Below are 15388 nucleotides of genomic sequence, written 5' to 3'. Positions count from 1 at the left end.
TTAACTAAGCAAGTTAAGGATTGTCTCAAATTGAAAGAACAAGTGCGAAGATTATTGGTGGGTCAGAAGATTGGACAGATTTTAGAAACCAGCAAAGAATGACTGAAAAAAAAGGAGGGAGAAATTAGAGTATGAGCGAAAGCTAGCTAGAAATATAATAACAGATAATAAGAATTTCTGTAAGTATTTAAAAAGGAAAAGAGTAACTAAAGTGAGCATTGGTCACTTAGAGAGTGAGACTGGGGAATCAATAACAGGAAACAAGGCAATGGCAGAAGCATTGAATAGGTATGTTGTGTCTCCCTTCACTGGAGAAGGAACAAAAACATCCCAAGAATACTTGAAAATCAAGAGGTAAAAGTGGTGGTGGGGGGGGGGGGGGGGGGGGGGGGAGGTGGGGGGGTGGAGGAACTTAAAATAATCACAATCACTAGGGAAAAGGTACTGGGAAAACTATTGGAACTAAAGGCTGACAAGCTCCCTGGACCTGGCAGTTTGCATCCTAGCGTCTTAAAAGAAGTGGCTGCAGAGACAGTAGATGCATTGGTTGTGATCTTCCAAAATTCCCTAGATTAAGGAAAAGTTTTAGCGTATTGGAAAATCGCAAATATAACACCTCTACTCAAGAAAGGAGGAAGACAGAAAGCAGGAAACTATCGGCCAGTTAGCCTAACATCTGTCATAGGGAAAATGCTGGATTCCATTATTAAGGAGGTAATAGCAGGACATTTAGAAAATCATATGCAATCAGGCAGAGCCAACATGGCTGTGAAAGGAAAATCATGTTTGACTAACTTATTAGAGTTCTTTGAGGAAGTAACAAACAAGGTGGATAAAGGGGAACCTGTAGATGTGGTTTACTTGGATTTCCAAAAAGCATTCCATCAGGTGCCACATGAAAAGTTACTACTTAAGATAAGAGGTCATGGTGTAGGGGGTAACATATTAGCACAGATAGAGGATTTGTTAGCTAACAGGAAGCAGAGAGTAGGGATATTCCCAGGTTGGCAAGCTGAAACTAGTGCAGTGCCGCATGGATCAGTGCTGGAGCCTCAACTGTTTACAATTTATATCAATGACTTGGATGAAGGGACTGAATGGATGGTAGCTAAATTTTATGATGACACAAAGATAGGCAGGAAAGTAAGCTGTCAAGAGAACAAATAAGGTCTACAAAAGGATTTAGATAGGTTGTGAGTGGGCAAAAAAATTGGCAGATGGAGTAAAATGTGGGAAAATGTGAACTTGTCCATTTTTGCAGGAAGGATAGAAAAGCAGTATATTATTTGAATGGAGAGAGATTGCAGAAATCTACAGTACAGAGGGATCTGGTTGGCCTGGTTCATGAATCACAAAAAGTTGGTATGCAGGTACAGCAAGTGATTAGGAAGGCAAATGGAATGTTTACTGCAAGGGGAATTGAGTATAAAAGTAGGAAGATTCTGCGACAGCTGTACAGGGTCTTCGTGAGACCACATCTGGAGCACTGTGTACAGTTTTGGTCTCCTTACTTAAGGAAGGATATAATTGCATTAGCAGTTCAGAAGGTTCACTCAACTGATTCCTGGGATGAAGGGGTTATGAGGAAAGGTTCAGCAGCTTGTGCCTACACCCATTGGCGTTTAGAAGAATGAGAGATTATCTTATTGAAATGTACAAGATCCTGAGGGGAATTCACAGGGTGGATGCTGAGAGGATGTTTCCCCTTGTAGGAGAGTCTAGAACTAGGGACAGTTTAAAAATTAGGGGTCTTCTATTTAAGACGGAGATGAAGATAAATATTTTCTCTCAAAGGGTCATTAGTTTGTGGAATTATCTTCCCAATGAGCAGTGGAAGCTGGTTCATTGAATATATTCAAGTCTGAGTTAGATTTTTAATTGATAATGGAGTCAAGGGTTATGGGGCAAGCAGAAAAGTAGAGTCGAGGCCACAATCAGATCAGCCATGATCTTATCGAATGACGAAGCAGGCTCAAGGAGCTACTCCTGCTCCTAATTCTTGTGTTCTTGTATTGCATTCTTGAAGTCTGATCATCACCTGTTCTCTCCTCGCCTCCATGTTTTGGTCTGTTCTCTTTTGACTTCTGATGAAGATTAAATTCCAAATTGTAAACTGCCCATTTCTCTTTTTAAATACTAACTTATCTGCTTTGCATTTGCAGCATTTTCATTTCTTTTCAAGATTTCAGCATTCGTAGTTGGTGATCAGGAGCAAGAGCTCTTCTCGATTCTTGCCCACCATCCCTACCTGTGCTCTCGCTGAGATAAATTAATCAGAAAAGGAGGGATCAGCTTGCATGGTTCAGTGCCACATTGGAGAATGCTTGCAACTATGGAGTCATAGGAGGCTTTAAAAGTTCATGAATTCTGCAATATGTTGCTGTTACAAAAAGAAATCCCCCTTCAGATCACTATATATTATGTATATTAATTTCAACATGGAAGGAGGCCATTATATAACATTACAACTTCAAATTCACAACTCACTATCTCAGTTTTTACTACCATTTACTGTTTGTGGTTTCTGAAGGTTTAAAAAAAAAATCACGTTGAGCCAACAAAACCTTTTCTCATCAGCAGATGGCTCTGCCGTACTGCACAACACAACACATTGTCAAAAGCTTCCTCATAAAAAGTACTGCACAAATTGTTTTGTCCAACAAAACCTATAATATTTAAAAACATAAAATTGTACAGAACACAACGTGAAGAACTTAACACACAGCTCAGTGACTTGCTGCTAAGTCTTTAACCCATATACTGTAATAATCATTACTAGTCCACCCATTGGTACTGCGATAATATTACTGTGATAGTCACTTCAGTATGGAGATACATTTCCTACTGCAGGTAACTAGTCAAGGCCGGTTTCTCCTTTAAGGAGAACACAGTAACTCTTGTCTATTTGGCAAATGATTTGCAACACAGAAAAGAGTGAGGAATTACACTTTGGTAGACAGAATAAAAAGGCCACACTCTGCTTAAATAATAAGAGTCCAAATGGGGTAGAAGGGAAAGAAATCTAGAGTTACAGATTCACAAATCACATAAACCTGCATCGCTACTTTTAAAGACCAAAAAAAAGCAAGGTAAGCATTGGGGCTCATTTCTAGGAGAGAATTGAAAAGCAGGGACGTTATGTTAAACTTTTACAGAACCTTGCTTCGACAGCATTTGGAGCACTGTGAACAGTTCTGGTCTCTATATTATAAAAAGCATATAGAAGCACTGGAGAGGGTGCAAAAAAGACTTACAAGATAATACCAGAACTTGGAGGATATATTTATCAGGAAAGGCTGAACATTCTGGGGCCTCTTTTCTCTAGAAAGGAAGACTGAGGGGTGATCTGATCGGGGTCTTTAAAATTATGAAAGGGTTTGAAAGGGTAGATGCATTGAAGATGTTTCCACTTGTGGAGGAAACCAAAACTAGAGGACATAAATATAAGATAGTCATTAATAAAGCTAATAGGGAATTCAGGAAAAAATTCTTTACCCAGAGAGTGGTTAGAATGTGGAAGTGTCTACCACATGGAGTAGTTTAGGCAAGTGGCATAGATTTTAGGGGATCCTCGGAAAGTGCATGAGGGAAAAAGGAATGGAAGGGTATGCTGATAGGGTTGGATGAAGAGGATTGGGAGAAGGCTCATTTGGAACATAGACCAGATGAGCCGAATGGCCCATCTCTGTTGTAGGTTCTATGTAATTTTATGTATTGCTGAAAATAGAGACGTGTTGTTGAAGCTTTTCGTCTTGCACTCATCAGGACAATCCGCAAGAATAACCAATGTAATGGAAAACAACAACTTATACTGAACGAGAACAGAATGCTGATTGGTTGGCAAGTGAACTCTGATTGGTAGAGGTGTTGCCATGGAGAATACACCAGTTTACAGTGACTGACAGTTAACTGCCAGGTTTTGTTTGAAAGTTAAACCAGGCAGTTTGACTGTGATTGGTCAAGGCATTGCCTTGAGGAATGAACCAGCGAATGGCTATCACTTATTTTGTTCAGCTGAAACAGGCGCAATGTTTGTACATATTCTTTCTGCCTTTTCAGCAATACTCAAGTTCTGTACTACTAAACGACTATTTGTAATTCTATGTAATAATGTTGAAAGATAAGGCTCAAAATCAAGGCCATCTCTCTCTCTCCTCCCAACCACTATTGTTACTTGTATAGACAGAAAATTAATTGAGTATCAATATGGAATAGTGAAGCATGGAATAAACCAATATGCTTTAATACCTCATGATGCTCTTCAATTCATCGCCACAAATTGCTCCATTATGTTCAAAGTATTTTATCCAGATACAAATCAGGTTAAGTAGGGAGAAATCTATAATTATACTGATTTTTTTTTCCAAAGCTTTAACAGACATAGTATGATAATTCCACACACCAAACACTATATTTTACTGCACCATTTCTCCAGGCTGGAGACCCCAAAATCTCCCCTAATTACTTTCCTTAAAGCCAAACGTGAGCATCAACCAGCCACTACTTCATAGCTACTCCTCTATAAATTTTCTGAACTTCTCAGTGCCCTATATTAAAGGCTGTGACTCTTTATCTAGCTTTGAACATACGAACATATGATTTGAAAGCAGAAGTAGGCCATTCGGCTGTGCGAACCTGCTCCGCCATTCAATAAGATCATGGCTGATCTGTTCAGGCTCCCATCTACACCCGATAACCTTCGATTCCCTTGCCCTACAAGAATCTATCAACCTCCGCCTTAAAAATATTCAATGACCCTGCCTCCACCACCTTCTGAAGCAGAGAGTTCCAAAGTCGCACAACTCTCGAGAAAAAATTTCTCCTCATCTCTGTCCTAAAAGGGCAACCCCTAATTTTAAAACGGCGCCCCCTAGTTCCGGACTCACCCATAACAGGAAACATCTTTTCCACATCCACCTTGTCTGGATCTTATATACTTGAATCAAGTCTCCCCTCACTCTTCTAAACTCCAGTGAAAATAAGCCCAGTCTGTCCAACCTTTCCTCATAAGACAACCCACTCATTCCAGGTATCAATCTAGTAAACCTCCTCTGAACTGCCTCCAATCCTTTTACATTCCTCCTTTAAATAAGGAGACAAAAATTGCACTCAGTTTTTGAGATGTGGTCTCACCAATGCCCCAATGCTGTTGGGAGCCCTTTAGTATCTCTGCAAAGAGACTATTCCTCATTTGTAAGCTTAGATAAGTAGAATGTGCAGTCTGTTCATTCATGGGTGTTGAGTGGGGCAGTACTGTAGATTGTTCAGTCCTGTCCCAATTCAATATTCACACGCATGTATTTTACAGGAGAGATCACAGAATCATAATCAGAAACCTGCTTAGGGGACTTGAGGCATATTGTAGCAACTCAACACCCATCCAGACCAAGATCAGTGAACTTGCTAGACTGGGCCTGTTCTGATCCAAGTTATTGCTAAGGACAGATCATATAATCAGTAAATTATACCTTCCTTACTCAACTGAAAACAAAAGCGTGCAATGAATTGAGCAAGATTTATTGCGTGGGAGTACTGAGTAGTATTACGGGAGATTAGTGAGAAAGTTGCAAGGATTCAGTGTGAGCCTAAACATGTTTGCATATTTCAAAAATGGCTGAACGATTAGACAATACACCAAGTTATTTTAACCCCTCAAGTGCCAAAAACCCGAGCATGTTTTTGTTACAGAATACCTCCTGCCGTTTCACCTATTATACTATAAAGGATACTGTCAACATCTAACCCATTTTGGAACAGCACAAGACTTCTTAGCTTTATGTAACCCAGTCTCTTGGAACAATTGAAATAATCAGAAAAACATGCATGGACTGCTCCATTTCCTGTCAACTTATTCCACACCTTTTACTCCCATATTACTCTAAGTTTCCCAATTTTTAAATGTCCTGCAGTATTTGAACACTTCCCTACAATGAACAATTTGCCTGGATCAAAATTGTAGATCCCCTCTTGATGTTACTACTCCATCTGATGCAAAGCACAATGTAGATAGTCACATATACACTACAACAAATTTGCTGTGCCATCTATATCCTGGGAGGGAAACCAGCAGTATTTGAGATAATGACTTGGAGCAGGAAAATCTCAACAAGGTGACACTTCCTCTTTAAGGTCTTCCAGTTTTGTAAGAGGTGATAATCTTATAGGTATGCACCAGATACATACTTACCCATACAATTCCATCAAATCAGTTTTAAGTATTGGCTTTTATCACAGGCAAAATCCCATTTCAGGGAACTATCTACTGTGGGTGATCTTTTCCTTCATTCATCAGCATTTTCCTTCCTCCATCAGCATGCACTCTCCAGAGTGGAGATTTATTTTGGCTCATCTTTTAGCAACTGGCCCTCACTTTCCTTTCCAATTATTAACCATTGTGAAAAGAAACTTGGGAGGAAAAAAGGAAAATCTTTGCTGGAGACAAATCAATAGGCCATTCAAACTGAAGTAGAAATGTTAAGTACAATCATAACAAGGCGGTCACCTCCAGTATTTTCTACCACTAGTTCAGGCACATTCTATTATTATAGAACATTGTACCTTGGTTTGTATTTAATGCAATGTTTAGGAGCTGCAGTTGGACAAAATGGAAGTTTTTACACCAACAATCTATTCTGGTCTAAACATCCCATCTTAAGGAAATTGTACAATTCTCTTGACCCCAAAAATAGATAAAATCTCAGAGAAATATGCTGTTTGGCAAGGTATATTGTTTTCACTTTATCAATAAGGAAAATAGAAACGTGTGTTTAACTTACAATGTAACAGGTGGATTGTCCCAGGATCGATCAGCTTCCAGCACCTCTTCAGTACCAGGACTGCCATGGTTCTGTTGTGGACTGGGCATATGCTGTGAGAGTGCCTCAAGAACACGTTCTGCCTTCTGGATTAGTAAATCAATGTGTTCGTCTGACCAGGGGAAGGAAAGGAGATTCTTTGATGAGACACTATATTACAGAAAGTGCATTCCAGTATTGTCCAATGCAACTCTATTCCATAAGACCAAAAGAAATAGGAGCAGCAGTAGGCCAATTGGCCCCTTGAGCTTGCTTCATCATTCAACAAGATCATGATTGATCTTTGACCTCAATTCCACTTTCCCACCCAAACTACTTATAGCTTGATTCCTGGACAGTCCAAAAAGCTATCAATCTCAGCCTTGAATATACTCAACATTGTCTACCCCATAGGGTTGTGGATGCTCCATCGTTGAATATATTTAAGGCTGATAGACAGATATTTGGTCTCTCAGGGAATCAAGGAGTAGGGGAATTGGGCGGGGAAGTGGAGTTGAGGCAGAAGATCAGCCCTGATCATAATGAATGGTGCAGCAGCCTCAAGGGACCATAGGGTCTACTCCTACTACTTATGTTCAGCGACTGAGCATCTATAGCCTTCTGGAATAGAGAATTAGAAAGATTCACTACCCTGAAGTGAAGAAATTTCTCCTCATCAGTCTGAAATTGGGCGGCACAGTAGCGCAGTGGTTAGCACCGCAGCCTCACAGCTCCAGCGACCAGAGTTCAATTCTGGGTACTGCCTGTGCGGAGTTTGCAAGTTCTCCCTGTGACCGCGTGGATTTCCGCCGGGTGCTCCGGTTTCCTCCCACCGCCAAAGACTTGCAGGTTGATAGGTAAATTGGCCATTGTAAATTGTCCCTAGTGTAGGTAGGTGGTAGGGAATATGGGATTAATGTAGGATTAGTATAAATGGGTGGTTGATGGTCGGCACAGACTCGGTGGGCCGAAGGGCCTGTTTCAGTGCTGTATCGCTCTATGACTATGACTCTATGACTATGAAATGATCAACTCCTTATCCTGACTGTGCCCCCTGTATTCTAGACTCTCCAGCCAAGGGAAACAACCTCTCAGTGTCTACCCTGCCAAATCTCCTCTGAATCTTAGAAGCTTCAATGAGATCACCTCTCATTCTTCTAAACTCCAGAGAGAATGGGCACAATCTACACAACCTCTCATTCCAGGAATCAATCTAGTGAACCTCCGCCACACAACCTCCAAGGCAAGCATATCCTTCCTTAGATAAGGAGACAAAATCTATGCACAGTACTCTAGGTGTAGTTGCACCAAAGCCCCGTACAACTGTAGCAGGGCTTCCTTCCTTTTGTACTCCAGCCACCTTGCAATAAAGGCCAACATTTCATTTGCCTTCCTAATTGCTTGCTTTGCCTGCATGCTCACTTTGTGTTTCTTGTGCAAGGACAGCCAAATCTCTCTGAACATGAGTTTGGAAGTTTCTCACCATTTAAAAAATATTTCACTTTCCTATTCTTCCTACCAAAGGGAATAACCTCACACTCCCCCACATTATACTCCGTCTGCCACTTTGTTGCCCATCTCACTTAACCTGTCTCTATCTCTTTGCAGCCTCTCTCTGTCCTCCTCACAGCTTACATTTCCACCAAGCTATGTATCGTCAGAAATGTCAGTACCTTCATCTAAGTCTTTAATATAGATCATATAAATCTGAGAACCCAGCATTACTGATCCTTGCGGCACTCTACACTTACAGCCTGCCAACTTGAAAATGCCCCGTTTATCCCTACTCTCTGCTTCTTGTCCGCTAACCAACCCGCCAGCCATGCTAATATATTACCAACTCCATGAGCCCTTATCTTGTGTGATAACCTTTTATGTGACACCTTATCAAATGTCTTTTGGAAATCTATATCTACATTCACTGGTTCCCCTTTACCTCCCATTAGCTGTATCTTTAAAAAATTCTAATAAATTTATGAGACACTATTTCCCTTTCATAAAACCATGTTGATTGACCCTGTCTGATCATACTATGATTTTCTATATGCATTGTTACCACTTCCATAATAATAGATTCCAGGATTTTCCCCTATGACTGAAGTCAGGCTAACTGGCCCGTAGTTCCTTGTTTTCACTCTCCCTCCTTTCTCCAATAGTGGTGTTATATTTGTTACCCTCCAATCCATTGAACCATTCTAGAATCAAGGGATTTTTGCAAGATTTCAACCAAAGCATCTGCTGTCTCTGAAGCCACCTGTTTTAGGACCCAAGGATACGGAGTTTGCAAGTTCTCCCTGTGACCGCCTGGGTTTCTGCCGAGAGCTCCGGTTTCCTCCCACAGCCAAAGACTTGTAGGTTGATAGGTAAATTGGCCATTGTAAATTGCCCCTAGTGTAGGTAGGTGGTAGGGAATATGGGATTAATGTAGTTTTAGTATAAATGGGTGGTTGATGGTCGGCACAGACTCGGTGGGCCGAAGGGCCTGTTTCAGTGCTGTATCACTCTATGACTCTATGTCTAACCTGGCCAATTACCACCCCATCAGCCTACTCTCAATTATCAGTAAAGTGATGGAAGGTGTCATCAACAGTCCCACCAAACGGCACTTGCTTAGCAATAACCTGCGCAGTGACGCTCAGTTTGGGTTCCGCCAGAGCCACTCAGCTCCTGACCTCATTACAGCCTTGGTTCAAACATGGACAAAATAGCTGAACTCAAGAGGTGAGGTGAGAGTGACTGCCCTTGACATCAAGGCAGCATTTGACTGAGTATGGCATCAAGAAACCTTAGCAAAACTGAAGTCAATGGGAATCAGGGGGAAAACTCTTCGCTGGCTGGAGTCATACCTAGCGCAAAGGAAGATGGTTGTGGTTGTTGGAGGTCAATCATCTGAGCTCCAGGACATCACTGCAGGACTTCCTCAGGGTAGTGTCCTGGGCCCAACCATCTTCAGCTGCTTCATCAACGACCTTCCTTCAATCATAAGGTCAGAAGTGGGGATGTTCGCTGATGATTGCACAATGTTCAGCACCATTCGTGACTCCTCAGATACTGAAGCAGTCCGTGTAGAAATGCAGCAAGACCTGGACAAACTTGGGCTGATAAGTGGCAAATAATATTTGCGCCACACAAGTGGCAGGCAATGACCATGTCCAACAAGAGAGAATCTAACCATCTCCCCAAGACATTCAATGACATTACCATCGCTGAATCCCCCACTGTCAATATCCTAGGGGCTACCACTGACCAGAAACTGAACTGGAGTAGCCATATAAATACCGTGGCTACAAGAGCAGGTCAGAGGCTAGGAATCCTGTGGCGAGTAACTCACCTCCTGACTCCCCAAAGCTTGTCCACCATCTGCAAAGCACAAGTTAGGAGTGTGATGGAATATTCTCCACTTGCCTGGATGGGTGCAGCTCCAGCAACACTCAAGAAGCTCGACACCATCCAGGACAAAGCAGCCTGCTTGATTGGCACCCCATACACAACATTCACTCCCTCCACCACCGACACACAGTGGCAGCAGTGTGTACCATCTACAGGATACACTGCAGCAACACACCAAGGCTCCTTAGACAGCACCTTCCAAACCCACGACCTCTACCAACTAGAAGGACAAGGGCAGCAAATGCATGGGAACACCACCACCTGCGAGTCCCCCCCTCCATGTCACACACCATCCTGACTTGGAACTATATTGCCGTTCCTTCACTGTCACTGGGTCAAAATCCTGGAACTCCCTTCCTAACAGCACTGTGGGTACACCTACCCCAAATGGACTGCAGCGGTTCAAGAAGGCAGCTCACCACCACCTTCTCAAGGGAAATGAGGGATGGGCAATAAATGCTGGCCTAGCCGGCGACGCCCTCATCCCATGAATGAATTCAAAAAAAATTTGCCAGTTCTGATGACCTGAAACGTTAACTCTGCTTCTCTCTCCACAGATGCTGCCAGACCTGCTGAATATTTCCAGCATTTCTTGTTTTTATTTCAGATTTCTGGCATCGGCAGTATTTCACTACTTTTTATGTACTTTTTTCTGTTTGTTTAGCACCTTATGTTAATAATACTATATATACGAAAGTTCTTACTCTGTAGCCAAGTTTCCCCATGCCTATGATGTCAGAAATTGTATTATCTCTGCATCCACAGAAGCAGTAAAACTGTGATTAATACCTGTGCTAATGGCTCCACTGTGTTGTTAAATAGTCACTTTACATAAAGCGACTCTAGAGTGAAATCAGGCTCGGTAATACAATCCTAAATGTAAACCATCAATTCCGTTCGCACATGCAACATGGAATTTTTACAGCAAATAAAAATTAAAAGCTGCTACTGTTAGGAATCAGAGATAAAAACGGAAAATTCGGGAAGTAGGTCAGTCAGCTTCTGTAAAAGGGAAAAACCAGTCATGATACTTTGGGTGTGCGACCTGCATTAGACTGAGATCAACAGGCATTTTAGGAAGGTTGGAAAAAGAGAGAAGGAACCAACAGATGGCCCAATCACCAAGAGGAAGATAATCTGTGAAATGATCTGCAAACAACTTAATAAAAAAAGGTTGGCAAAATAAAAGATCATTGGCAATTAAAACAGAAAATACAGGCAGAATATGCAGATTAAGAAGTTTTCAGATGATACCGAAATGGGCTGTGGGGTTGATAATGAAAAAGAAAGCTGAAGATTGTAGGAAGCTATCAAGGGTCTGGCCAGGTGAACAGGAAAATGACAAATGGAGTTCAATCCAGAGATGTGTGAGATAATGCATTTGGGGAAGGAAAACAAGGGGAAGGGAATATACAATAAAAGGTAGAATACAGAGAAGTGTAGAGGAACAGAGGAACCTTGGAGTGCATGTCCACAGATACCTGAAGGTAGCAGGACATGTAGATTAAGATGGGTGTGAAGGCATATGGGACTCCTTCCTTGATTAGCTGAGGCATAGAATATATACAGAGGTTATGTCAGAACTGAAAAAAAAAACTAGTTAGGGACAGCTAGAGTATGGTGTACAGGTCTGGTCACCGCATTACAGGAAAAATGTGATGGCACTACAGAGAGTACAGAGGAGATTTACAAGGCTGTTGACAGGACTGTAGAATTTTAGCTATTCGGAAAGATTGCATAGGCTGCAGTTGTTTTCTTTGGACAGTGGACATTGAGGGGAGATTTAATTAAGGTCTATAAAATTATGAGGGGCCTAATGGATAGGAAGGGCCTCTCTGCTAAGGGAAATAGATCAATAACCAGATAGCATAGATTTTAAGTAATTGGCAGAAAGATTAGAGAGGAGTTGAGGAGAATTTCTTTCCACCCAGAAGGTGGTAGGGGTCTGGACCTAACTGCCTGAAAGAGTAGTAGAAAGGAAACCCTCATCACATTTAAAAAAATACTTGGATGTGCATCTTAAGTGCTGTAGCCTACAGGGCTATGGACCAAGAGCTGCAAAGTGAAATTAGGCTGGATAGTTCTTTTTTGGCCAGCACAGACACAGTGGACTGAATGGCCTCCTTCTGTGCTATAAATATTCTATGTTACTATACCATGTTTCAAACACCAAAAATGAAAAGTCAAAATGCTAAAGTGAATGGAATTTTGTGTTCCACCAAGGCAAGCCTACATAATGGTAAACCAGGAGATGTTCTTTTGCTACTTTTTTGCACCAATTTCGGTTTACATAAATGAATTAAGTAGCGAGTTCCGAGGTTGACCTTTGTTCCCGTACCACAACTTACTATACCTCTAAAAGGTTTACTGCAGTGAGAATCTTCCACGTCCTCAGTATTGCAGTGGGCAAACCGAGCAATATGCAAAGCTGTGCTTCCTAAAGTGCCACCAATGCCATGCTCTGTGTGTTTATGAAAAGTTTGGTCTGCACTCTCTAAATAATTGGAAAAGTGCTTCTTTTTTGGCGTATATCCAGCAGATCCAGAGTACAATCTGGAGTCTGTGAGCTCAGTCTCATATCGAGTTGATAACGGATACTTCCTTTCATTCAATGCTTCTTGATCACATGTATCAGAGTCCAGGTCACAGTCTTGAAGCCAGCCGGGGTATTTCAGTTCAGGGATGCTAGTTATCCCAGAGACACCCAGTTCTGATTTTTGGCTGGTTAACCACCTAGGATAATTCTGCCGGGAAATGGAGTCAAGCCGATGTTTTCTGAATCTACAGTCATCCATGGGAACGGATGGTGGAATGGAGGAAGTCATGTATTTATCTTTCTCTTGTGGCACCATTCCTAGATGCGAGAATCGAGATGCTTTGAGGCCTGCAGTTCGTTTTAATGGGCTATAACCAACTTTCCCACAAAGCAATGCAAAGCTGTCATCTCTCTCGTGACGCCAATCCTCAGAATATTCTGGAGAGGACTTTGGAGCATGCTTTGCAAACGTGTAGGAACAGCTATGATTGAGGTGGCTTCTTAAATGCTGTCGACTCTGTGTTGAGCACTGCAGCACAGAGGATCGTGTCAATGGTAAGGAGCCATCCGGTGGCATACCCAAAAGGTCATCTGTGGTGAGGCTCGCAAGATCTGGATCACTGGCTATCCGCCTCCTCAAAGGCCGACTGGGAAAATCCAAATCCTTGAAGGAATGTCGCTCTCTGAAAACTACAAGACAAATAAAGGACTGGTTATTTAACAACAAATGTATTTAATTCCCTCAGTAGCTCAGTGGGCGAATAGTGTTCAGTCTGGAACTAAGACATACAGAACAGAATGGTCCAGGTATGATCTCCAGTCTACACTGAGTTAGCTGATGTCAGCAGCTGTGGTAGTATGGGCAAGTCTTTGGTGAGGTGGGGAGTGATGGTGAGAGGAGGGGGGGTGACAACAAAATTCAGCCAGTGTCCCTGCGGCTGTTCAATATACAGCAGCTCCTGCTTGGGCCTAAGCATATGTTGACATTAGGTGAAATGAATCAGGTTTAGCTGTGACCCAGACAGTTGTATAGTTGCTAGCACTCACTGGCTTGGCTTACAGATAAAGAATGAGAACTTGGTCAAAGTACTAAAGGCTGTTTGTTGCCCGTGGAATTGTACCCAGACATAAGTCAATACATTCAGGGAAGGAAAGGAGAAAATGGAAAAACAAAAGACTGTCTAATAACGTGGGAGGTGATGATCTAAATTTTTGAAAATACAAACAAAATGTAAGGAGTGCTTAAATTTTGCTAAGAATGTGAATTTGCACAATACGAGGGTGACTTTAAAAATGAGAAGAATAATACCTAAAATAATTCATCTTAAAATAAAACTTGGCTAGAGATATTAATAACAGTAATAGTAACCCTCCCACCTGGGAGGTTTTTTTAACTTTTTAAGACAATACTGTGTTACTTTCCAACTCAGGAAAAACAATAGGTGTGCAAACGTGACCAAAGTGGGTTGACTCAAGATTTTACATTTGTGACTTTATAGGATAAAATACACAAATGTACCACAAATAAACAAGCTAGAAGGAATACATTTCCAACCTAGTTTACATTTTTCTATATTACAAGTGACTGCACTTCATCTGTTGTAATGTGCATTGCGAATTCCTGAGGTTGTGAAAGGCACTACATAAATGAAAGTTCGTTCTTTCCTACATTAGCCAAGATGGAAGAAAAAAAAAAGCAGCTATTCCAGGGAATAGGAAGAGGTCACAAACTTCCTCCTTTAAATTCTGGTCACAAATTACAACTGCATCACAAGCACCCCCAAGTTAATGGTCATAGAGTTGACAGCAACAAAAATTAACAGATAAACCAGAAGTATAAAAGGTCCAATTCTAGCCATAAAAAAGGACATAAATCCACATGTGAGAGAGAGTTAAATGAAACCAAGTGACTAAATGCACCATGTGGTGTGCCACTGAAACATACAGATCCGAAAAGTCTCATTTCATTTCCGCAAGTTAGCTGATCAGAACCAGAGGAGCAGCAGATTAGCAAAAAATTGATTTCCTTTATCTGGAGAGGAGAATAAAATTAGCCAAGTGCCTACTTTTGATCACTGCCTAGCAACCCACGCGGGATGATGCCCGCGAGTATACGGGAAGAGAGTTGCCTGTGTTGGCCACATGATAAAATAGCCTGCTCTTTGGCCTCAGAAATGGGTGAGGTACTGGAGGGTGACAGACATCTCCTCCCCACAGAACTATGCCCCTACAGGAGTCAGTATCTTCCGGTCTCTTCACAGTAACAAAAACAAAAGATTGAATTTTGAGAGTTTATAACTTCATAGCAATTTGGCCCTGGATAAGGAAAGGAAAGCCAAATGTTCTTACCCTCTTTCTTGCTTTGTGAGGAAGTGAAAAATGGTTTGGAACTTCTCCCCAAATGCGGTTTGTTTGAACTTCCCAAAGGGGACAGCAACTTCTTTTCAAAGTTGTCAATGTAAGCTTCCAGGGCCTGCGACGCTGACTGGTAAGTTCTACCTCCGTAGAGGATGGAGCTGTGAAATTGAGTGGAGCCATAAGAATGATCAAAGCTGCTCAGATGACCAGCACTGGTCAATAATCTAGATACAGTAGATTCGGGAGAATGGAAGTCCATTCCATCATTCATGCCGATCGTTGACATCGCATCCTGCGCCTTTGTCTCATC

General features: G+C 41.7%; 1 protein-coding gene across 2 annotated transcripts in view; it reads right to left on the bottom strand.

Annotated features, from left to right (window-relative positions):
• Window positions 1-15388, bottom strand: part of c1h18orf54 (chromosome 1 C18orf54 homolog) — a 72889-nt gene that overhangs the window by 46336 nt on the left and 11165 nt on the right. For both annotated transcript variants that reach the window (XM_068030669.1, XM_068030679.1), the window contains exons 2-4: window positions 15070-15387; window positions 12538-13410; window positions 6777-6927 (exon numbers count right to left, since the gene is read on the bottom strand). In XM_068030669.1, coding sequence (XP_067886770.1) covers window positions 6777-6927; window positions 12538-13410; window positions 15070-15387 — 1342 coding nt within the window. The remainder of the gene's footprint in view (window positions 1-6776; window positions 6928-12537; window positions 13411-15069; window position 15388) is intronic.

The sequence above is a fragment of the Heterodontus francisci genome, chromosome 1, assembly GCF_036365525.1.
Source record: "Heterodontus francisci isolate sHetFra1 chromosome 1, sHetFra1.hap1, whole genome shotgun sequence".
In the NCBI taxonomy this organism is placed as follows: domain Eukaryota; kingdom Metazoa; phylum Chordata; class Chondrichthyes; order Heterodontiformes; family Heterodontidae; genus Heterodontus; species Heterodontus francisci.
Note: the sequence above shows the minus strand (reverse complement) of the source record. Positions and strands in the feature narration are given on the sequence as shown.